The sequence below is a fragment of the Pararge aegeria genome, chromosome 6, assembly GCF_905163445.1.
Source record: "Pararge aegeria chromosome 6, ilParAegt1.1, whole genome shotgun sequence".
Lineage (NCBI taxonomy): Eukaryota > Metazoa > Arthropoda > Insecta > Lepidoptera > Nymphalidae > Pararge > Pararge aegeria.
In genome coordinates this window covers 20125102-20150014 of record NC_053185.1, presented here as the reverse complement: position 1 = coordinate 20150014, position 24913 = coordinate 20125102, and the positions used below count along the sequence as shown (strand labels likewise).

The 24913-nt window shown below is 41.4% G+C and overlaps 1 protein-coding gene across 1 annotated transcript in view; it reads right to left on the bottom strand.

The window, feature by feature from the left end:
* Positions 1-42: 42 nt before the first annotated feature.
* The window catches only part of LOC120624199 (eIF-2-alpha kinase activator GCN1), a 40028-nt gene continuing 15157 nt past the window's right edge, over positions 43-24913 (bottom strand). Inside the window, exons 16-40 of the mRNA XM_039890592.1 lie at positions 24681-24904; positions 23969-24159; positions 23304-23477; positions 19727-19857; positions 19089-19225; positions 16591-16819; positions 14965-15198; positions 13927-14121; positions 12961-13089; positions 12615-12738; positions 11794-12030; positions 10842-11021; positions 10328-10617; positions 9910-10105; positions 9120-9634; positions 8543-8680; positions 8109-8261; positions 7631-7819; positions 6179-6438; positions 5297-5633; positions 4636-4866; positions 4235-4430; positions 3442-3935; positions 2062-2289; positions 43-201 (exon numbers count right to left, since the gene is read on the bottom strand). Coding sequence (XP_039746526.1) covers positions 79-201; positions 2062-2289; positions 3442-3935; positions 4235-4430; positions 4636-4866; positions 5297-5633; positions 6179-6438; positions 7631-7819; positions 8109-8261; positions 8543-8680; positions 9120-9634; positions 9910-10105; positions 10328-10617; positions 10842-11021; positions 11794-12030; positions 12615-12738; positions 12961-13089; positions 13927-14121; positions 14965-15198; positions 16591-16819; positions 19089-19225; positions 19727-19857; positions 23304-23477; positions 23969-24159; positions 24681-24904 — 5535 coding nt within the window. The 3' untranslated portion in view covers positions 43-78. The remainder of the gene's footprint in view (positions 202-2061; positions 2290-3441; positions 3936-4234; positions 4431-4635; positions 4867-5296; positions 5634-6178; positions 6439-7630; positions 7820-8108; positions 8262-8542; positions 8681-9119; positions 9635-9909; positions 10106-10327; positions 10618-10841; positions 11022-11793; positions 12031-12614; positions 12739-12960; positions 13090-13926; positions 14122-14964; positions 15199-16590; positions 16820-19088; positions 19226-19726; positions 19858-23303; positions 23478-23968; positions 24160-24680; positions 24905-24913) is intronic.

The following is a 24913-nucleotide window of genomic DNA, read 5'->3' as shown; positions in this document are numbered from 1 at the left end:
AATAAGTTTCGGACAAGGGTGGATGCAATAAAAGTCGATGGGTTATAATATTTATAAAGGTGTATTGGCACGCGGCGCTCAGGTAACGAGCGTACAGTCAAGGTCTTCCTCGCGCCCATCGGCCACGGCGCGCCGCAGCACCCGCGTCACCACGTCGCCAAGCGCCTCGCGCCCGCCGGCCTCCAGAAGCCCCATGCATTGCTGCGGACATGAATACCATTGAAGCCTCAGTAGCTCAACATTGGGCTAAAATCTGTAGGTTCATTTGTGATCTTACAAGGTATGCCGAACTTTAGAATAAACTGTCGTGAGTGAAGTGCATTTTAATGAGTAATTTACGCCTGAACTCATGAGAATTTCCGTAGCAAGAGATTGAGAGTCTTGAACAGGTTAAAAAAAAAATCTTCATTAAAAATTATAAACCAGGAATGGGTTCGAAACTAGTCTAGTCGAGCAATCTCCGATTAAACTTTAGGTGAGTTAAGCCCAGTAGCAGTTTGCTAAATAATTAATTTATCACCACACTTGCTCGTAACGAGAACCTTATCACATTGATATAAACAATAATTCAAGATATTAGACACGCATATTTTATTTTAAAATTAACGGACTCTATTTATGATAACTCGATTAAGTTTAGTTTGTAAGTCACTGCAAGTTATATGTATGAAGTTGGACTACTTTTAATTTAGCCGGGTAATACAAATTATTATTTTAACCAACAGTGTTTTTTTTGCGGCTAAAAGTAGTAGGCATTACCATAAATAAACAAATATTTTTGCCTTCTCAATTCTGATAAATGAACATTTAATTTTATCAAATTATTCACAATTCACAACTAGTCATATTGTAACGATGTATTAAATACGAAAATATATAGCTGTATAAGGTATCATCCTAAATCACACTAGTATTTCTCAAGATCAAGCACAGCCCCACGGCCATACAACCTTTTGTTGTGTAACAGTGAAGTTGATAAGTGTCTATATCATTAAGTATATTTTTGTCTGGCAAAAAGAGGCTTCGCCAGAAAGGTTGGCAAGCGATTTAACATTCCGGTGCGATACAGCCTCGCAACCCATTAAAGGTTTGGGATTAATATAACTGATATACCCTCCTAAAAGGTCAGAGATTGCAGCCAAGGGCTGTGTGGAATAGGCGTAGTCTAGATAAAAAGAATTGCACCTAACTCTTAGGTGATAAATAATAAATATTGTATAGAAGCAGGCGTTACTTTGCGGAAATCCATGATATATTATCAAAATTAAGCTTAATTTGCTATACTCCGCGAAAAGCAGGAGAATCTTTATGGTGTAATTTATAATTTCTTCAATCCTTATGCTCCACACCAAACAGATCCTCGGCAATACACCCTCTACGCACGTTTCGCTCCGAAACCGGAGCATCATCAGGAGATGTTGACTTTACAATGAATAATTGTTAAGTCATCTTTTTCGGAGCGAAACGTGCGTAGAGGGTGTATTGCCGAGGATCTGTTTGGTTTGGTGAAGGATTGAAGAAATTATAAATTACACCAGACAGATTCTCCTGCTTTTCGCGGAGTATAGCAAATTAAGCTTAATTTTGATAAATAATAAATAAATAAAATAAATATACTACGACAATACACACTTCGCCATCTAGCCCCAAAGTAAGCGTAACTTGTGCTTGGGTTAAGATAACTGAATATTTTTATGAATAATATACATAAGTACAAACAATTTCCAGTTGTGGGAATCGAACCCACGATCTTGACTCTCGGTCGCTGCCCACTGCGCCAGTCGGCCGTCAAAGCAGGCGATAACTAAGGCATAGGATTTTCTTTGGAACAGGCGTTACTTATTTAGACAGACTAGTTCGGAGAACAGATACACTTTTTATCCGTGCAACATAAAACAAAATTTGTATTTATTTTATGTGTTATGTTTAAGTTCTTTTGTGTCTGTTTTGTTTTTCTTTATGACAATAAAGCAATTTTTTCATAAAAAAAAAAAAAAATTAAAAGACATTAGTTAGTCGTCAGTGTAGGCGGTCGTGGATATGCTAGCGGGCGGCCCTCACCTGGTAGAAGGCGTCGTCCTGCGGCAGGCGCAGCACGGCGCGCAGTGCGTTCTCCGAGCTGGCGCGCACGTACGTGTTCTTCTCCTTGGTGCCGTTGACCAGCGCGGGCAGCAGCGCGCGCAGCACGTCGGCGCCCGCGCCGTCCGCGCCCAGCGCGCCGCCGCGCGCCGCCAGCGTGCTCGCGCGCGCCATCAGCTGTTTCACGTCGTTGTTGCTGTGGTTCATGCTCTGTGGACGTGCCGTTAGAAGTCGTTAGCCCATTCTAATTCAAATTTAAAATTCATTTATTTCAAGTAGGCCTAATTAATAAGCACTTATGAAACGTCAAGTCTGTTTGTAGTGACTCTACCACCGGTTCAGAAGGCAGATTCCGGCAAGAATCAGCAGATTGCTCTTTTCCAACATCATTTTAAAAATTAAAATGATTGAAGAGTTTTAATCGTTTTGACATTTCAAAGAAGCTTTAACAAATAGAAATACAACTTTATGACTACTCAAAATTCAAAATTCATTTATTCCATGTAGGCCTAATGTAAGAACTTTTGAAATATCAAATCTGTTTGTAGTGACTCGAAAAGCAGATTCTACCGAGAAGAAGCCCGGCAAGAAACTCAGCAGTTTCTACTATCCAACATAATCTACTATAAAGTTTGCCAAAGTTCTGGTTCCCTTATTTAATCATGGCTTTGTTAGAAAAAACAAGCAAATAGCAATCAATTGTGATAGCTGACATGGTGTTAACAAAGATGCCTAACGGTAACTATTATAGCAGAGAAAAAACAGCAGACATACAATGATTGGTAATGTTAAAAAAAATTTAAATATTTTATATTAATTTGAATATAAAGGGGTTTATTTTTTGATTTTCGAAGTTTTTTAACAAGGCAACTAAAACGTGAAGCTTACTAAGCTTTACTTTTAAAAATAAATCAATCCAGTGTAATGCAAGTACCGTGTACAAGCTCCATTATTTCCGGCTATGAGATGTGCCCAAAGACAACATTGACATAAATAAATAAATATACTACGACAATACACACATCGCAATCTAGCTCCAAAATAAGCGTTAGCTTGTGTTATGGGTACTAAGATAACTGATGAATAATATACATAAATACTTATAATATACATATAAACACCCAGCCACTGAAAATCATTCATGTTCATCACACTAACTTTTTCCAGTTGTGGGAATCGAACCCACGGCCTTGGACTTAGAAAGCAGGGTCGCTGCCCACTGCGCCAATCGGCTGTCTAACATTTATACATGGCAACAAGCTGGGCAGCTCAACTCATTCATTTCACTTTTTGAGAGTTAGGCCCTTACGTCGAATGCGTTTTGAAATTTTACCCACAAAAGGTAAATAAAAATCAACTCACCCTAACGAATTGTGATAGTATATTTGGAGGAACGGGTTTGTCTTTTTTTAGTAAATGGCATATCAGGTATCCTATTCCCCGAATACCATTACAAACGATAGGTATTTTATCACTGCTCAAGTATCCTAACAAGGCTTTATCAATTTTCTCTTCGAAATGATCCTGGTATATTTGATCCGGGGTTTCTTTTAACGCAACGAATAGAGCGCACGAGCGTCCATGGGTCAGTAACCAGTCTTCGTTTGCTTGTGTGGACTGTGACGTGGGGTTCCCCGCTGCCAGTACATGGTGCAGTAGCGCTGCGTCTCTGTGCGCCGTCGGCAGACAGTGTAGTAGAGCCCCGAGGCACCCGCCGGCTCCGCTCCGAGGCGGATCTTCCGGGTGCGCGAGCAAGGCTGGGCACGTTAACATGGCTAGGACTGTGAGGGCGAGCTGTTCTGACATCTTGTCTCCTCCATTTGTTATTACACTTCGCAATGCTTGCAGCATTGTTTCTAGAAAAAAAAAACCATTCATCATCTTAAGCATCTTATTTTATTTGTTAAATATGATGTAAATCGGTTTTAGTAAAAACGTATGATACATATTGACCAGAATTTTATAAAGACAAAGTAATGGGCAAAATAGAAATACATTATTTAATACATAAGATGGCTCCTTTTATCATTTTTAAAACTAATAATTCGATTTAGAAGAAAGATCTAGGCAGTAAAAATATCAAATTGGGTAAAGATAAGACAAAAGTTCCAACGCCAAGAAAGTCAATCCTTCATATCATTAAAACTTTAAATACCTTTGACACTCAAGTCATCTGCATTTTTGACTCCATTGTGAACTTCAAGGAACAGGGGGTCAGCACGCGTGTGGATGAGGACGAGTTGTGAGAGCGCGAGGCCAGCTTTGATGCGGACGGGGCGGTTGGCATCGCTGAGGCCTTTGACGAATGTGGTCTGGAGTTGCGGCAGGAACTGTTTGAGCATCACTCCAACCTGGAACCAAATGAGTGATGCATAAATTAACAATCATCTATTGAAATGGACTAAAAGCCCCAAGGAGAGGCTCGACTAACCAACAACTTAGGATAGGAACAACATGGACAACTAAGTATGGACATGATTCTGAATTAAAGTTATTAGAAATTCCCATGGAGGTTGTAGTTTAAATTATTGCTCAAACGTCAAGACGAAGACATACCTTTGACAGGAGTAAAGCCAGTGTCTCCAAAACTGCAGCTTTGACGCTCGAGTTAAACCTGTCTCCGAGGATTCTGATCAGTGGCCCGGTGATGTGAACCACGGACGGTTGTATGGCGGCCGCGGTCGTCAGTTTGATAATTTCGCCCAACATGAGCGCTGCGTTCTCTTTCTCTTCCGGTAGACCGTTGAGAATAGCTTCTCGGAACAATGGCAGAATTGGTGCGATGCCCTGCAGCAAAAATAAAATACACAAATAAAATAAAGAAGAAAAGGTACAATAGGCGGCCTTATCACTTAAAAGCGATCTCTACCAGCCTACCAGGCAACCTACCAAATGAAATTGAGTACATGAAGTTAAGAAGAAGGTTTAGGGTGTACACAAAATAATACTTAAATAATAAACATTAATTACAAAAATAAATAAATAATAATAATAAACAAAATTCCTTCCTTCATATACATACTCATTATAATATAAAAAATATAATAGAATATTAATATACAATAAATATAATATATACAATATATGCCTATATTGTTCTTTATTGCTTATGATCATTATTTAAAGACAAGCAGTGTATTTTGAACTATATGTTCAATGTGGAAAACTTTATAAATAATTTATATATTGTTCCAAAATAGTGTTCACGAGTTAGTACCTTAGGTAAGCAAAATCCTGGCAACGGTTCGCCCTTGAGATCTGCAGCCGCGTACCGCACCGCCTGCCTCACTTCCGACACGTATCCCAGCTGCTTCTCCGCCTCCAGCATCCTGGTGAGCGCCGACAGCGCCTCCCACGCCATCAGCAGCACCTCCCGCTCGCTCTCGGCGAACAGCAGCAGCAAGCCGCGCAGCAGCGCCGGCACGTGCGGGATGAGGTCGGCGCGCGTGTGCGTCACGAACGCGCACAGCAGCGCGGCCGCCGCGCGCCGCTTGTCCGCCACGCCCGCCTCGCCGCCGCCCGTGCGCACGCAGTCCATCAGCGTGTCGATTATGCTGCAAGCGACAATATCTGTAACGGCTTTTATTATTCATGCAACCGGCCGCTTGGCGACCATTACGCTAATAATGAATTATAATGAGAGGGTAGGCCCTTCTCCTTCCTGATGTTCGTTTCCTTTAGCCATGAGACATAAAATCTGCACGTTTAAAGAAAAGCTACTTTTTTATGTGAAACATCTATAGGCGATGTTTAAACCTGATTGTTTGTGTGGCCGTGGCGACCCTTCGCCACGCTATATGATGGAATATTTGTACTAAACGTAGTCTTTAGGTAATAGCGTGTCAGACATGGCGCCGCGATGCCATGAGCATTTACAACATTTTGTGTATATGAAGAAAATAAATGTTTATTTAATAAACTGTCATCATTTTCTGCAAATAATTGGTAATATTGTATTTTTTTAAAATGACATATTTAGTTCCTGTCATAATCTGTAGTACTTCTGTGGCTATTACTTGTACAAAATAATTGCGATGTTTCACATTTGCCAGGCGTCCCGTGCGGGCTCACATATTTGGAGCTAAGCTATGGCACGCACCAGCGGACGCCCGCGTCGTCGAGCACGGGCAGCAGCGCGTCGCGGCAGTAGTCCAGCTCGCGGGCCTCGGCCGGCGAGCCGCGCGCCGCCACCAGCGCGCTGAGCAGCGCGGGCAGCACGCGCGGCAGGTGGCGCACCAGCGCGTTGCCGGCCGCCGCCGCCAGCGCCGACAGCGCGCGCGTGTCCGCGCCGCCGCCGCCGCTGCCCGTCAGCACCGGCACGAGGTACGGCAGCACCGCGCGGGACTTGATGGCCATCACCTGCGACAGTTGCCAGACTTGCAAACGAGCTCGCTGAGAGATTCATCTCAGGAAATCAGAAGGCCCATAGAAGAAAGAGGTACAGATGAGCTAGAGTAACCGAAACTTCCTCGCAAAGTCTCTATATTTATGAAATATTATTACTATTCGTAAAAAAATATCCACATTTACAGGAGGGGAGGGCCACAAAATAGACCGGGTGCCGGTGAGGGGGCTGGCACTTTTTTTTAAAAATTCGTATTGCATGGCTATAACTTTATTTTGGCTTAAAAATTTCCAAAATACTTAACAATGAAAATTCTACAGTGTTAACGAATATTTAAATGACAGTTTTATCTAAAATTTGACATTTCAAAGTCATAGTCAAATATTTCTTTATTCAAATAGGCAGGTAGTAATATTATTTTTGTCATTAACTTCATTAAATAAAAGGAAAAAAATGTATAGAATTTTAATTCCAAAATATTTTTTTTAGCTGTCCTTTGGAGACAGCTCATAAAACATCGAAAACCGATATTTTTACACATGAGACTAAAAAAAAATAGTTTTTTGCGCCACCCGCACCCGTGTACGTAGCAGTGAATAGTGATGGCCATAACTACATTCGCAAATTAAAACTAAAGTTACGAGGATTCCAAACGTGCCCTGGTTTAAGAACAAGCCCACAGCAAACTTAGTCGGGTGTTCTTTATCATTATCATTATCGTTATCATTATCTCACATTGTCATTTGACCATATTTAAAAAGCAACCTGGTTAAAGCAATTCACACCCAAGCTTTTTCATGTTTATCGAATTACTTTTAATATTATTCAGTATAATCAGAAAAGATTTGCACAATTTCGTTGATGTTGTATAGGAGTGTATTTTAATTATTGTAATACTACTTATTGTGATCCACAAATTGTAGCAAATAATATATTATTATTAGCTTAAGTTGACATATATGGGGTCGTAGGTAGGTCAACGTTTGAGCCCGGCACCTTGACAAGGGATATGGTCGGCTGAAATTAATTACCTAATTTCGTGAGTTTTCTGCGATATTGATTGTGAACCTTTTTCATTCACTAATTCGTGAGTGCAGATATTTGTTACTCAAATTTCCCCCCCACCCGCACGCATTAGCGTATATAACACACTATCGCACATTAGTGCGAGATATGAGTGTGTTTTTGTGGTGCGAATCAACTGACCTGTTTGAGTCCGTCCAGCGTGGCATCGGCCACGGCGGGGTCGGGGTTGCGCAACCCATCCAGCATGGGCGGTAGGATATCATCGAGGGCCTTGTTGCCGATGGTGGCGTGCAGCGAGTCAAACGCGCGCGCGGCCGCCATGCGCACCTCGGGCAACTCGTCGCACAAAGCCGTGCGAACAGTGGGCACCTGTGGGTGGAAAACGAGAAAATAAAAACTAATATTTTTCCATACATTGATTAAGTATTCGGTAACCGTGATACAACACAAACTGCTATCATCCGAATGGACAAAAGGCAGGTGAATATTTCCGAAGGACGGGTCGGTTTCAAAGCGAAACGTGCAAAGAGAGCTTCTTTTCGGAAATAGGTGTAGTGTTCTGTATAGATAAACTATAACTTACAACATACAAGTTTGTCTCGTTGTCGCGGATTAAACCAAATGAAACGTAAACCTAGTATCAAGCATGTCACATTACCAGGCCATCCGCGAAGCCGAGTACAGCGTCCCGCGAGGTGGAGGCGAGGATCTCCCCGAGCCCGATGCACACGCCCTGCCGCTGGTCGGCGCGCTCCGAGCGCAGCCCGCGCTCCAGGATGGGCACAATGTCGGGCAGCACGCGCTCTCCTAGCTGTACAATCATATTTTACTTAGAATAATCTCTTCTTCGATTCGGTTTATGTTTAGATCCAAGAAAAACTATTAGTTTGACTTCGAAGTGTTAGGGGTTCAAAAAGTCTATTATATATATATAAATATATATATATAAATAACAAAATAAGGTAGATATCCATCTACCTTGATCATCGATACAATTTATTATTTTTAAATAGTTGTAGGTTATAAGAAACAAATTTTACTACATTTTTGATATATTTTCAACAATCATACCAAAACAATGGGTTTGCTTACCTTCCTAACCAAGTCGCCGAGCGTCCTGGCTGCAACCTGTCGTTTATCGTAGCTGGTGGAAGCCAAGCAACCTAATAACAAGTTGAATAGCGTCGGGAGAATTTCACGAAGAGTTTTTGGTGTGTTCGTCACAACCACCTGCAAAATTATAGTATTATAAGATATATCATTGAAAACATTCAACATATATTTAGGGAAATTTAGTGGTGTACAGTCTCTCTACGAAAATGGCCAATATTATTCCGCTAAAGACCGCAATTTAAAATCTTTAAGACAATATTTTTAAAGAATTTAAAAACTGAATCAACTGGTACTCTTAAGTTATTTATAGGAGACGGAAACCGAAAAGCCAGAAGAGTATTCCAAGACTTTGCGGTGCGTATTAGAAACGAGGAAGCAAAGCTATTTCGATTCACACAGTCCATGAGGTACGTAAGGTTATGATCCTTACGGTGTCTCGCAGTTCAAATAAGTTATAGTAGATTGGGGTACTAGATGAAACAATTCGATCGAACTCACTGCGGATGGTGTTTTGTTTTCCGCTGAAAGATACGTTCTTCGATGCATGAAATCTTACCTTCCAAACGTGCAACGCCGCCTGTCGCACCATTAACGCGACATCACTCCTTCCCATGTATAGCCCGGCGAGCACCCGATTCCTCCTTTCCGGACCCAACGCATTCATGATCGCCTTGTGCGAGTGTTCTGTACCAAAGTTATCGTCTTCCGACGCTGTTTCCGTACTCATTTTTCCGGAAACTCCAGATATTCTATAGAGTAAATCTCCGAGCAACTGCACAGAGCTGTATCGAATACGCCAGTTGTCGTCGAAAAGTCCATTTTCTAGTTCCGGCAGTAGCAGTTGTATTGCGGACTCCGCGTAAAGGTTTACTATTCTCTGACCAGCTTTTAACGCAGTTTCGCGTACGTACTCATTCTCGTCAGCGAGTGCTTTGAGGATCGGGTTGATGATCTGGCCGATGTACGGCAGAAACTCGTCGGTGAAGGCGCCGGGCATGTAGATGAACATCATAATGTAGCCGTCTTTGACGTGAGGGGCGATGTCGGTGCGCTCCGCTGTCGCTATTATATCTGTTTTGTATAATAATTTATTAGGATTTGTAGTTGCTAGTATCATAAAAGTAGAAGATAACAATTCTTAGATAAATGAATCAATAGTGGTAGAGAAAACAAAAAAAAGGTTCTTAACTCTAGCAGTAAAAAAAAAAACGATTTGTCTAAAGGCGTACGTAACGCTTAAATTTTGGTTTACCACTTCTTTAAAAGTATCTTAATTTATTTCGGTTTTCAGCATGTAAAATCTGGTTAAACTGCACGTAAATTAGGTACAATAGAATGATACGTACCTGGCATGATCTTGTGCAGTTTGTGCGAGCCGAGGCCTGCCACGACTTCCGAGAGGCCTTGCGCGGCGCCCGAGCGATCCACGGACGAGGACTCGGAGGTCAGCGTGTGCATCAGCCACGGCAGGAGCTCCTCGAAGCTGCCTTCACCCATGCCGCGGACCATGGCTCCCAAGGCGCGGGCCGACACCGAGCGCACCTGGGATTTATACACTTATGCTTACAAAAAGAGCAGAACGACAATTATAGTCATTAGTTGCGATGGCATCCCGGCCTACATTTAAATTAATTCAATATCGTACTTGCCCCGTAATTTATTACTCTTACTTTTGTTCCAAATAGTCACCCATGTTTAAAACGTCTAATAAAACCGCGCACAAAGCGCAAAGACCCGCGTCTCGGCTCGTGAACGGGCACTTACCTCAGGCACTGGATCGAGCAACGAGCTCTTAAGTCCAGGGATGATGCTCGGCAGATATGGCATGAGATCCTTTTGGTCAGTGAGCGAGTACATGTTCCCAATGATCTGAGCGGCCATCTTGCGCGTTTCCGTGCTGCGGTCGAGGAAGGCTCGCTCCACTACTGGCATGATGAGAGCCAGAGACGGAGCGTCGATGAAGTGCACGAATTTGGTGTCGAGTAGGGTTTGGAGGCAGAGTGATGTCTTGTTGGACGGGTCTTGCAGAGCGTGAAGAAGAACAGGTACAATGGCTGTAACAAATCAATTCCTCGCTGTAATGAATCCTGTGATTGAATAACATAATCGTAACTGATTGAAATCTTATTGGGATCACATTAACTCAAGTCATAGTTTCAGCTAACAGACATTGGTCCATCTTGCGCAGTCTAAATGTTAATTACTTTTTTAACTCTCGTCTCGGGAGCTGAAAAAGTGCTTCTCAAATTATTGTATTTGATCTTATTGCATTGCATACCTTGAATTTCTGGGTTTCGTATGACGGAGCCGATGACCTTGAGCGCCTCTGCACCGGCCTCTTGCACGCGCATGTGCGAATCGCTCAACACCTCGATTAATTTGGGCACGATGGACGGGAGACACGAAGACAGTTGTTTCGGAGCGCAGTAAGCCATGGCGCCGAGTAACTCGATCGAGCCTGCATCAGATAACAATTTTTTTATAGCTGGTGTTTTAACGATTGAATTAATAGATTATGTGTATATGTGTTAACTAAAGACGCTAGGTCTGACTAAGACGAAACATTCTAAATTTAAGGCATATACAACTCGTAACGAAATTACGAAATACTGTTGAAGGGTGCATAAGTATATTTCATAAGGAATCATCATTTAAAAATATTAAATCAAGAGGAGCATATTTATTTTTACATACAAACTAATTCAAAACATTTTAAGTGTTTACTTATGACAACCCTATTGAAGATAAAAGACCGAAACGTGCATAGTACCTAAACTATGGCAATGGTTTACTCAATCACTATTAGTGGTTTCAAAGATAATTCTCAGAGACAGTAAATAATGAAGTACCTCTAAATGATGAAGTGCCTCCGAAGTATGATTTCGGTGTTCATTGACACGTTGTATAGTAAGCACTTGAGATTCACACATATATGTTTTCCATTTTAGTGAGGTGACGGTGATTACTTAAAAATCAAACTATGATAGTTCCAAACGCACCGATCTAAGAAGAGCTTGACGACATCAATATCATTAAATCGCTATTACAAAAGTGGCATAAATAGCAATAACTAGGTCAAATAAAAAGACCACTTTGAATTCCGCTATATAGTTTTCTTGAAACGCGTGAACAGTTAATAGTAGCTGTGTGCAAAAAAAAAGGAGTTTTTAACTATTACTAGGACGATCCAAACTAATGCAATTTTTAATCCTGGTCAACCTTTAACTTACCCGCCTTAGTCCGCCAGTTGTCATCTTGGAGCGCTTGAAGCAATGATGGCAACACTAGCTTGACACCGTGCGCAGAGAGGCGACTCATTATAAGCTTGGCCGTGTCGTCGGCCGCTGCTCGCACGTACTGCGAACTGTCGCCGAAGCACAGCAGTAGATGTGGCAGCACGTGGACTATGTACGGCTCGAAGAGACGACCGAGCTTGCAACAGAGCATCTCGAAGCCGAACAGTGCTCCTGGATGCAAAAATTCACAAGCGTAAAATACAAATTTCAAACTCGACGCTACAAAAATATCCAGTTTTGACCCCCATACCCTGGATATTCATCATGTTCGAAAAAGACACCCCAGATATCGACTAGCTATCTACAACGTATTTCAACAAATTTAATGCATAAATAAATAACAGGTGTCTTGAGCTATTAAGTCACTGACGTAATTTAAAATGGATTTCGGGTCAGCGCTCAAAAAAGCATTGTAGCTCGATCGCGACGAGAAGACTATTTTGAAACGAAAGTATTTTCTAAATACCGTTTAAGTATGTATTTATTATAATTTGGTAGTAAATTGATCATTTATAAAATATGTGTACTTTTATTTATAAAGAGTAAATCACACTACGACATTCGAATTTCCAGATTGCAGCTCAAAAAATAGATTTATGTGGTGAATTGTTCACAAAATTTGTACATAAAAAAATGTTTTGACGAAAAGAACAGACCTTGTTATACAACTACCGCACCGACTCAAAAATTTTGTATTTTATAGACCCCAAAAATATTAGTGTATAAAGTGCTTAAATTACGGAATGCTATCTTACCTTCCCTGTATTTGAAATTCTTCTTCTCTTGTATAGCTTCGGTTAGCTTCCCCATCACATCAAGCTGTTTCAGTGATAGGATGCCGAGCCCCTTGATAATGCCAGCGATACCGTACGCGGCACCCTGTAAGAATAGGGCATTTAGAATTAACAAAACGTTATTTGAAGCACAACTTAATGATATACGAAAGGATAAGATTCAGTTATTGTAACGGAGAACGTTTAGATTAATTTTCAATCGCAAAGGAGGTGGGCGGACTTTGTGTGAAAAGTGAGACTTTCTGATGGAGAGAGAAGATCTTTTCTGATGGTATAGTCTCAAGCGCTAAGTACGCTAAGTGCTTACCTTCCTGTCGCCATATTTCTCAGCAGTGAGCAGTTGTTTGAGTAGCTTGTTGACGATGGTAGGGATTTCTTTTTCCAGTGCGGGCGACGTTACCAAGTGTGGCAGGCAGTTGCTTACTGCTTCTTGCACCTGACAAATGACAATGAATCAAACCTCAAACATATTATAAAAGTATTTATTTCATGTCTCCCTCTTAAGGTTTGAGTGGCAAATTTGATTTTAGTGACGTCGTATTCGCACACATATGGTGATAATAAAAAAAACCCTACTTTTTAGGGAGTTCTAACAGTTGCTAACCACTGCTGAACTGAATTTTCATAAATAATTAAATCTCTGAAATTGTGGTTTGGATGGAGAACATCAATTTTTGCAAAGTTGCAAAGTTACTAAAGGCACCAGATTGCGTTTGGAACTCTTGAACTACTTAAACCTACGCCATTGACTGTGTAGCGATTCCATATCGTTGTAGTGTTACGAATAGGACGTGTAATTTTAGGAATAAGAAATTTATTTATTTAGTAACAAAATATTAAAATTAAGATAAAATGGACCGGACGTGCACAAGGACAAAAGTGTTATGTGCGTTTTTAATTAAACTGCATGCCTAAGAGTTCTCCACAACTTTCTTACAGTATTTACAGAAAGCTGAACTTGGCCAGTGTAGTGTCATCATCATATCAACCCATTACCGGCCCTCTATAGGGCACGAGTCCTCACACACATTGAGAAGGTATTAAGGCCTTAGTCCACCGCGCTGGCCCAGTGCGAATTGGTGGACTCCACACACCTTTGAGAACATTATGGAGAACTCTGACATTTAAGCAATAATAATATAATTTACTCAATGGTGAAGGAACACGTCGTGAGTAGAACAACCAGTAGCACCAGTAAAAGGAGACCCGAGGAGATATAGGGGGCAGATGGGGAGTTTAACTGTATTCAGAGGTCCCAGCACACTGGTAGTACCTGCTGGCTGGGCGTGGACAGGGCGGCTATGAGGCGCAGCGTTATGGGGCGCACGCGGGCGTCGTTGGGCGCCAGGTGCCGCGCCAGCGACCCCACCAGCAGCACGACGCACTGGCGCACCGCGTCGTAGCCGCCAGACTTCGGCGCCGTGTCCAGAAACTGCTCGAACACTGGCAGCTGGCTGCTCAGCGTTTCCTGTAGCGAGAGAAATAATTCACAATTATAGTTATACATTATCTTATGCACGCACCCAGAGTTTTTATCTGTATTCGTTAAACGAACCGCAAGAACATCTGGGCGATTCGTGATCTGTAACTATAGGAAAATTTTATAAGGGCAATTTATGTCCAACTTGAGTACCTACTTCAAGCTGGGCGGGAGGCAATTGTGACCTATTGTTCATTTACTTTGTCTATAGACTATAAAGTAAATGACCTATTGTTCATTTACTTTGTCTATAGACTATAAAGTAAATGAACAATATCACTATCTCAAAGACTATTTATATTTAGCTATGATGATAGAGCATTCCCAAAATTAAAAAAACAAAAAAAAAATTACGACAAGCAAGAGTAGCTTGTGTTATGGACACTAATTATCTTATATAACCCAGACACTGAAAAACAGTTATGTTCATTAGACTTTGAAAGCAGGGTGTTTGGCAATTAACCGTCAATTTTTTTATCGTTTACTGGTTTGTATAACTAATTCACATCTTGAATGAGCTGTAATTTGTTTTAATGTGCTGTAATGTTTACATTTGTTCGCGGATACATTGGGCGCACTTTAGCGGTCGCGGATACATTGGACGCACTTTAGCGGTCGCGTATACATTGGCCGCACTTTAACGGTCGCAGATACATTGGACGCACTTTAGCGGTCGCGTATACATTGGCCGCACTTTAACGGTCGCGGATACATTGGACGCACTTTAGCGGTCGCGAAAACATTTGACGCACTTTAGCGTTCGCGGAAACATTGGACGCACTTTAGTGGTCGCTGCTACATAGAGGGCACTGTAGTGGTGGCGGGCGTCACCTTGCCGTGCAGGTCGACGAGCGCCATGGCGGCGGCCAGCATGGCGTCGCGCACGGGGTCGGCGCGGTCGGCCAGCGCGCGCTGCACGAAGAAGGCCATGGCGCTCGGCACCGCGTCCGCCGCCAGCTGCGGGGCCAGCGCCAGCAGCGCGCGCGCCACGCCGCGCCGCGCGCCCCACGCGTCCACGGCCGCCGCCTGCTGGTGCCCGAACTGGTCCAGCACCGCCGGGATCATCTGCGCATTCGTTGTATATGTATGTCATTGCGCGGGAACAAAATCCAAAAAAACACTAAGCAAAAAACAATCGAATTGATTATTGGCGTCAATTTGTTTGAAAAGACAGAGATTAAAATAGCCTACTTTCTTTCCTACCCACAGAATTAAAAAAAAATCGTTATAAACTCCAACGAAGTACTCGCGCAACAACTAGTAAGACTTTAGTTTTGTTGTACAATTATACCCATTTAAAAAGACCTTCACTTATGAATAAAATATCAATCGATTTGGATGGGCAGAATGATTGCCTGCAAAATTATCCGTGCAGCCAATGGTGACCGACTTCAGAACGGCCATCATAGATCTGCATTTGGATTTGCGTATTTTATGTACAGCCAAATGCTAACTTACATCGAAAAGAAGGTGAATTTAACTTAACAAATTAAAACAAAAATTACTTATTAATATTAAGAAATATTTTTTTTATATTCATTTTATTTCATTTTACATAGTTAAATAATGGCACTGCACAATGAGCATATAATAGTGATTCAACTTCTCACTACGGTACTCATTGAGAGTAGCGGCACGCAAGCAAATCAAAGCCAACGTACAGGCGGCCGGCAGAGTTGTCAAAGCCAAAATCTAATATTTCTTTATTCAAGTAGATGCGCATATTGCACAAAAATATGTACATTATAGTGCACATAGAGAAGCGGTGATAGCCTAGTGGGTAAGGCTTCGGCTTTGCTTCCGTGGAGACCGGGTTCGAACCTCGGCACGCACAACTAACTATCACTAATCTTTCGGAGTTATGTGCGTTTTTAATTTATGCAATTGAAATATCACTAGCTTTAAACGGTGAAGGAAAACATCCTGAGGAAACCTGCATGCCTGAGAGTTCTCCATAACGTTCTCAACTGGGTTGTGCAATCTCATCTGTTACCCGTAGTCAAGTTCAGCTGTCCGATAAACCGAACCACGGAAACTACCAATCCGCACTTGGTCAGCGTGGAAGACTACAGCCTAAATCCATCTCATTCTGGCGGGTAATAGGTTGATGATACATAGATGATGGCGATATATCGGCGACGGTAGTGTCGCTAATATTGTGTCTGTTTACATTTAGGGGGCGTTCATAAAATACGTGAGATCTTTGGGGGTTTAACGTTGGAGAGAGACATCTCACCACCACGGCTAGCATGGGCAGGAGACAACTATCCCCCTGGGGAGAGGATATAAATTTATCTTCTCCCACAGCTTTATCATCTCCCCAAGTGGAAATAATATCCAAACAATAAACTCCTCCTATTCCATGTACGCGTACTTTAGCAGATGGACACGTTAATCGTATCCCCTGACAGAGGATTTAATCGGGAGATATCATTTTTATCTCCGGCGTGGCGGTACCGGCAGCTTGTCGTCGTAGATGCGGTGCAGGCGCTGCAGCGCGGCGGCGGCGGCGGCGACGGCGGGCGCGCGCGCCACGGCGGCCGCCAGCGCCGCGCCCGCCGCGCGCTGCAGCTCGTCGGCCGGGTGCTGCACCTGCTGCAGCAGCAGCGCGCGCACGGGCTCGGCGCGCGCGCTCAGCCACTCCTCCGCGCGCGGGAGCCGCGCCCACAGCTCCGCCGCCAGCCGCCTGCGGACAACGTCAACATTCACTCTATCGGATCGTGGAAAACTATTGGACCTTTTAATAATGCCCTAGATGCGTCTGATCTACTTTATAAAGTCAGAATCCAGAGACAGAAACTTTTAAAAACTATATGCCTTTTAAAGCTGCCGTCTCGAAAACAAATCTGGGGGTCTCGGCGCCCATTAATAGATTCTTAACTTTGTATAGCAGCATTAATAAAGTGCTGACATAGGCAGAATAGGGGATAGTCTTGCTATATTAAAAAAAAAAAAAGGACCACTTCCTATCGCAATACTGTGGTACTGTTTAAACTTAGTAATTTTTTTTCTTAGTTTAGCTAGTTTTGTTCTTTATAAGTACTCTAACGTCTCTCTTAATCGTTTTTTCTCCTTCTAACTGACAATATAATTTTGTATTCGCAAGTTAGGGCAGTCTTTAAGTGGGCCTATTCAATTTATATGTTTTTTCATTTTTTGTTTTGTTTTATAAGAGTTGTTGTTGTAACCTGTTGATTGTCCATTAAATAAATGAACATCCTGAGTGTGCTGAGTGCCGCATTTATCATCTGTTCGATCGCGTAAAAGTTAACTATGATTTGACCATACACAAATATAACAAAGTTAACTTTTACGGGATGGAATAGATAAATAATCTCGCACTCAGCATACATCACACGCCGTCTATTCACGACCCAGTTTTTTTTTGTAACACCGACATAAGTTTAACGTGTGTGGAACGGAGCTAGGAAATTGGCGGTGTCTGCTTCCCGGAGAGCACGTTAGACCGTCGGTCTCGGTTATTATCACTAACTTTTGAAAATTGACGTTAACTGCTACTAACCTGCATTGCAGCAGTGCGGTGGGTCTATGCTCTAAAACCATGATAGCCGAAGCCCGTACCCAGTGGCCTTACTACAAGATTTGCTCTAGCAATCGAGGAGCAGTTTTCGAGTGTTAAACACAGAACATCAAAGTAGTAGATCAGATTAGAAAATATACTAGTTTTTGTAATAGTGATGAAAGCCTAAACCAATCAGGCAGTACCCTACCAGAGCAGTCTTCATCACCAACACCGATCCCCGTGTCGACACACACTGAGAGCCCAGTCTCAGCAGCTGCACCTCCGCCTCCTCCGGCCATTGTAGTGGAGGAGAGGGACGTGCAGGTAGAAACAGACAATGTTGTACCTATTGTGGGGAGCGGTAATGATAGCGTAATGGGCCAAGGGGGAGCTGATAGTGAGGAAAAGGCGGACGTTGTAACGCAAGAAGAACCCCGACCGGTTGAATTTGGTGCCGATTCATTACGTTTGGTTAATAATAAATCAAGTAATCCAAGTAGCGCGGAAAACAGTCCAGTCGGGCGTTCTAAAAGGTCTAGGAAACCTATAGATTATAGACAATATTTTAAATAATGTTATATTTGGTATTACAGGGAATTATTTGTAAATTGTTCCAGGTTCCCAAACTAATGTTGGAGGGATGATGTATATAATGCATGTCAATTGTGTCAGTTGGCAGTAATAAACTACCTACGGAGCGATACGGTAGTTTCATTCACACCAACCGACATACCAAAAATAAACCTAATGTCACTCGATTTAAAAACGCAAATCCTGTACTTGGACTTCTGCGTACGAGCATCTCATAGGAGAGACGGCTTTAAAGCATACACCTACCACGCGACTTCAACAACTTTAGTGTTATGCTTCAACAACCGTTACGTTACCGTTACGACCGGGCCGTTAAAGGTTACGGAGTTTTAACCAGCACTTTAGTATTAGCTGCTTTCACCTGCAACCATATACCTTAATCGAACGCAATCGGTGTAATACTCATTATTGTTTAGTTTCGGTTGCCAGGTGTTTTTCATCATCAATTTTCGAAAGCAACAAGTTAACATAAAAAAAGCTCTAATAGCCATAGGTGTGTGCCAATAGTATTTAAAGATTCCCCTCGATTGTTCCAGGATCGCTCCAATATTTAGATCTTAACCTAATTTTAATGAAACCACCTTTTTGACGTGTGTGTGCGTGTGTAAACTTGTACACGCGTTAGAAGTTATGCGTAACGAGACAAAAATCTTTTTAAAATTTTTATCTCACTTCTTACTCTCCGTTTCGCAACTACCTTCATCCTGACAAAACCGTGTAACCATGTGCGTGCGCATTTCTTTACATCGTATAATTTCACTTCCATGATTTTTTTCTAACGCCGCTAAAGAAGTTCAACTTCAAAAAGTATCTGAAATAGATCCATCGAATAGCAGCTTACTTGTTGTCCTCGGACACGTCGAATGTGGCGACGTACAAGCGCATGGTGAGATTGAGCGCGTACTCGGGCTCCTCGAGGAAAGGCGGAATGCGATCCACTACGCACAGTAGCGCACGCAGCGCTGCGTCTCGCACGACCTGCGAATAACATTGTGCCTGTGTTGTAAACTGGCGTGCATAAGCATATAAGTTGAAGCGGTGATAGCCAAGTGGATAGCTCGAATTCGAATCCCGGCACACATCTTTAACTTTTATTAGTTATGTATGTATAACTAACATTATTGCATGAAAACAGTGAAAACACTTAACACCTGCGTAATGTTGCTGGCTCCAAAGCTTTTCCCCTTCTCCCCATTTTATGGTAAACGTTGAGAACAGGTGCGAAGGGCGTGGTTGCCGGTGTAATTACAGGCAGTAAGCTGTAACACCTACGTCTCAAACTGATGGAAACAGGGCGACATGTTGCAGGACGTGCTCCTTGCATGATAATTTTTCAATTTACCATCAGATATCTGCTCGGTCCGTCAATTATGACTAAGAAAGAGAAAAGAACATTAGAGGTGAGTGTCTAGCCGCATGTTTGAGAAACACTTCTAAAGTGGAGTAGTTTTTGCGCAAAGAGCTGCGGGGAGGGGATACCTCGAGCGGGCTCTGTAAGCCGTCCAGCAGGCACAGCACGTCATCGTGCGCCAGCTCCGCGCGCGCCGCCCCGCGCGCCGTCTCCAGCAGCGCCACGGTGCACGCCGCCGCCACGCGCCCGCTGCTGCTGCCTGCGCACACCTTCCACTCAACCCTAATACTCGCTACACAGGCCATTGGCCACATATTATATAATACATTATGTATTATATAGGGGTATTCGATGCCAAATCGACCACTTTTGAACCCTACCCCTTTAGATTTCGCTGATTTTATTTATCTTTTTCTAATCGATTCTCGTTTTTCAGATTTTTTTTTTAATTTTTTATCCAACCCAAAAAAAGTTATGAAGCTTTAAAAAAATGGCTTTTTTATTTTCAAATAGCCATAACTCTCTCAAAAATAGACCTTTCGGGACGTTTTTATTTTTTAAATTTTTGTTTTTAATTGAATTTTTTGAAAAAATAAATAAAAAAAATTTAACATGATCGATGATGATGAAATAATCGCGTTTTTTGTATAAAATCGTTATTTTTTCGAAGTTCGTCGTTCTAAATTTTTTTATCAAAAAAAAACTTCAATCGATTCTACATTTATCCCCGTGTATCCCAGAGAGGGCCGATTTTTTTTTCTATTTTTATTTTTTAGTTGAAAATTTTTTTTTCATGCATGGAATACCCCCATATATGTATAATAAATAAATAAATATAATAAGACAATGCACACATCGCCATCTAGCCCAAAGTAAGCATAGCTTGTGTTATGGCTACTAAGATGACTGTAGAATATTTTTATGAATAACTAGCGTACCCAGCCTGCTTTGCCGGGCTAGATTTTGCTTTATTTTATTTAAACAATCATTAAATTTTTAATTTAAGTCTCATAATATATTAAATCATTTATTTCTCTCCATATTCATTCTCTTCTATTCTCTTCTCGAGCGGGTGAAGATCATTATCTACACCCATGTACACCCAACAATAGAATATCATCATAGTAAATAAAAGCTGTATTTTACAGTTAAAAAATAGGAGTGCTCCGATCGTCACCAAACTTTTACTAATTGATTGAAATGAATACTCGCCAGGTCAATCCGGAGATTCCCTGAAAGTTTCATTGAAGTCGGTCCAGTCGTTTCGGAGCCTATACGGAACATACCCACACACTTTCTCTTTTATATATATAGATAGAAGATAGATATGTACTACAAAAAAGTGCTGCCTATCCCGAGTTTTATTTTATTATATTGTAATAATAACAAACCTTACACATATACATTTTCATAGAACATTAAAAGAAAATCGAAAATTATTTAGGGAAAACATCTTGTTATACAATGAAATTTGTAATCGTAGTTTGATATTTGTTTAAATTTTAATATTTTTTTTTGTATTATTTGCAATTTTAATTTGATTTAAGTTATATTATCGTAGTCTGTACTTGCTTATTGGTATTTGGCCTGAATTAAAAACATTTATTATATATTATTATAATAATTATATTTAATATTATAATAATTATATTTAATATTATTTAGTAGGTATAAACTATAACTACTGCAGTGTTGTGTTGTGTTTCGACGCCCTGTGACTCTCATTAAAGCTAACCTAACATATTTTTAAACATAGTTTTTGTCTGAATTTGAGGTTTCAATCAAAAAAGATTAATCAAGCTTTATTTTATGAAAACATTTATCGAGATAAACAAATATTTGGAAGTGACTCCTTTGACCAACTGGTCAACATTTGGGGAAAATATCAAATTTATAAATTTTTATAATGCATATAAAAAAATCGAAACGGAACTGTGACTGTTTTTTTTTATAGTAATAATTCTTTAATGTCTGGAAAACGTGGCCAGCCATATTTGTCCGTCTTATAGCGACTGTAATCTGTAGCGCTATTGTAAATTGAAACTTATAAAGTTTCTCGTGTCAAAAGTGTTTCATAATAACTTTGAAAGTGGACTGAAACTGAAATGTTTCTTACTATAGTCGTAAAAATGTAATAGGCCCGTTTTGACATTTGTCATCGCGACGTAACTAGTTATGGAACCATAAGACTCTGTACTCGATACTCACGATAAATCAATTCAAGTTTGTATCAGTACTTGATTGATATTATTATGTATTGTAAAGTGTTCGTTCGTTCAAAGTATTCCTTTAACTTCACAACCAATACGCGTGACTGGCTGTTGATTATACGTCCACTTTTCAACATGTTGAAACAGAGTTAGTACTATATAACAACAAACACAAAAATCGAGTCAAATCACTATGTTTAATTTAATGTCCAAAATAGAAGAGCCAAAGTTAACGTAATAGTAAACAATTTATATCAAACTTAAACGAGCGCACAGTCAACTTTACAAGATAAGGAACGAAAAACTGCGCAGTGCGCGCGGGGACGCTTCAGTCATGTGCCGCTTGGTCAGATACATCATCTCAGACTCATTATTTAGAACCCATTTTGAGAACCAAGCTTATTCTTTGCAGTAAAGATAACTACACAATATTTAATTTCGATATTCAGTAAAAAAATGGTTACAGCTCTAGTATAAAAAAAAAAAGACTGAGAACGTAACTGTTTTCGGAACGTTTCGCAACAATTATAAATTGCATGCTACTATGAAGTAAGCGCAAAAAGAATACTCGCGATATATTCTTTCATATTATTTAACGTCCCAAAAAAATTTACGTATTTTTTAAAACACTGTATGTAATTGATTTTTATTTTTTTGTTTCTTTCAGTTTCGTTCCAAGTTACATTCTATGGTCTTGCACAAATGTCAAAACGGGCCTATTACATTTTTCCGACTATAGATGGCGGTAATACAGAGAACGTTCTCCATTATATGTACACTTATTTAAAATGACTCAACAGATAACAATAAATAAAAAACCATAACCGAATGTTTTTCCGCTAGATGTCGCATGGGACTGCACGTCTTAAATTAACCATCCAGCGCCATTTCCATATTCTAACTCTCACTTTGCTTAACCTTTACAAGGTTCAAGAAGTTCGGTTCACCGATTGGATGCTGGGTGGCGCTAGCTAAAGCTTCTGAGGCGCTCGCTACAATGTTCCTGTGCTTAATCATCCACCGATAACGCGCTCTTTTTGACTCTGACATCGCACACTACGCACGCATTGCTTTACTTTAACATTTATATTATTGAAGACGACAACTTAAGCATCCGAGTGTTCTCTTATGTTCAAAGGCGTTGGATTGTGGCGTAGGATTATCAATTTCCGCACATATTTAATAAATATACTACGACAATACACACATCGCCATCTAACTCCAAAGTAAGCGTAGCTGTGTTATGGGTACTAAGATAGCTATTGAATATTTTTATGAATATAATACATAAATACTTATAATATACATATAAACACCCAGACACTGAAATACATTCGTGCTCATCACACAAACATTTTCCAGTTGTGGGAATCGAACCCACAGCCTTGGACTCAGAAAGCAGGGTCGCTGCAGACTGCGCCAATCGGCCGTCAAATTATATTTTTTTATATTTAATTTTTTGTGGATAACTTTTTACACGATAATAAGCAGTTACCGATGAGATCGATTAGCAGGCGGAACATCTGGTCAATGGGGAACAGCTGTGGGTGCAGCTGGTCGGGCGCGAACAAGTCCTGCGTTTGTCCGCGCAGCGCCGCGTGCTGCGATATGACGGCCAGCCCGTTCACCATCATCGCCTCGTTGCCGCGCGCCGTGCTGCTCGTTAATCCTGCAAGGTTATTGTACTTCTTACGCGGTAATCGAAGGATGACAACAATTGATTTCATTAATATCATGTGAAGCGTATTTAACGTACACCCGATCGAATATGTAAAAGAAGTTAGAAAATCTTACACTTGGGCCCCTGTTATGTCCCTTACTATCCGAATTAAAATTATAAATGCGAAAGTGTGTTTGTCCTTCCTTCACGCCCGATCTAAGCAACCAATAGCGTTATTACAAAATTATCCTAGAAAAAAAAAAAGATTCCCACGGGAAATGGGAAAAACCGTTATAAACGGCTAGTAAATTCATAAGTATTCATAAAATGTAAGGTGTAAAGTGACAATGATTTTGTTTAGGGTTTATTTTTATTTCTACCCACTACGATTGATGCTCGTAAACGACTCTACAATTGCTTACATTTTAAGCTAAGGGTAAAGAAGTCCGGTCTCTCCAGTCGGATAGCTCAGTTACAAAGAGCCATTGTTGAAAAGTTACCTTGTTTGAGCAATGGGAACACGTAGCAGAACCCTGGCGCAGTGAGATGGCTCACCCTGTGCGGGTTGTCACCGGCGTCCTTGCCGACGGCGGCGGTCTCGGCGTACACCAAGTTGATGGTGCGAATGGTCGCCTTTGTGAGGTCTTCCTCCTCCCAGCTGGATTCCAGGTCACATTGCGGCTTGGACAACCTGCACCATACAATGGGGTTATTTATCGACGGATTATCAGACCTTAATAATGGTTTAAGAGACTATCTTATGGGTGGGATTTCGGCTTCACTTTCGGGGGACTAATTTGAACCCTAGCACGCAACTCTAACTTTTCCAAGGCATATGTGTTTTGAGAATTAAATATGACTAGCTTTAACGGTGAAGTAAAACATCGTGAGGAAACATGCATGCCTCAAAGTCCATAATGATCTAGAAGATGTGTAAAGATCACCAATCCGCACTTGGCCAGCGTGGTGGACTAAGGCCTAAATCTTTCTAACTTTGAAAATAGACCCGTGCGATGTAGTGACCTGATAATTATCATCATCAAGATGATTTATCATCATCATTGACATATATATTATAACACACACACTTGCTTATACATTATTGCTATGCCAATCAGTAGCGCAATTCATTTTTTTCGTTAGTGAGTTTAAAAGTAGGTTACAATTGGGTTGGCAAGTTGGCCTATTGATTGAAACCGCAGTAGCACGCACCGGAGCGTCGTCCTCGCCACGTGGTCGGCCAGTAGCGGGTGGTGCGGCATGAGCGCCAACCGCAGCCGCATGAACGCGGGCGCGACGCGCGGCGCGGCCAGCGGCGACCGCAGCGCGGTCAGCAAGGTGTGCACGATGCGGCGCGCGCTCACGCCCAGCGCGAGTGCGGAGCCGTTACTGGTGGCTTCCAGCAGCTGCACGGCTTTCTCTACACCGCTGTACAGCTGCAAGCA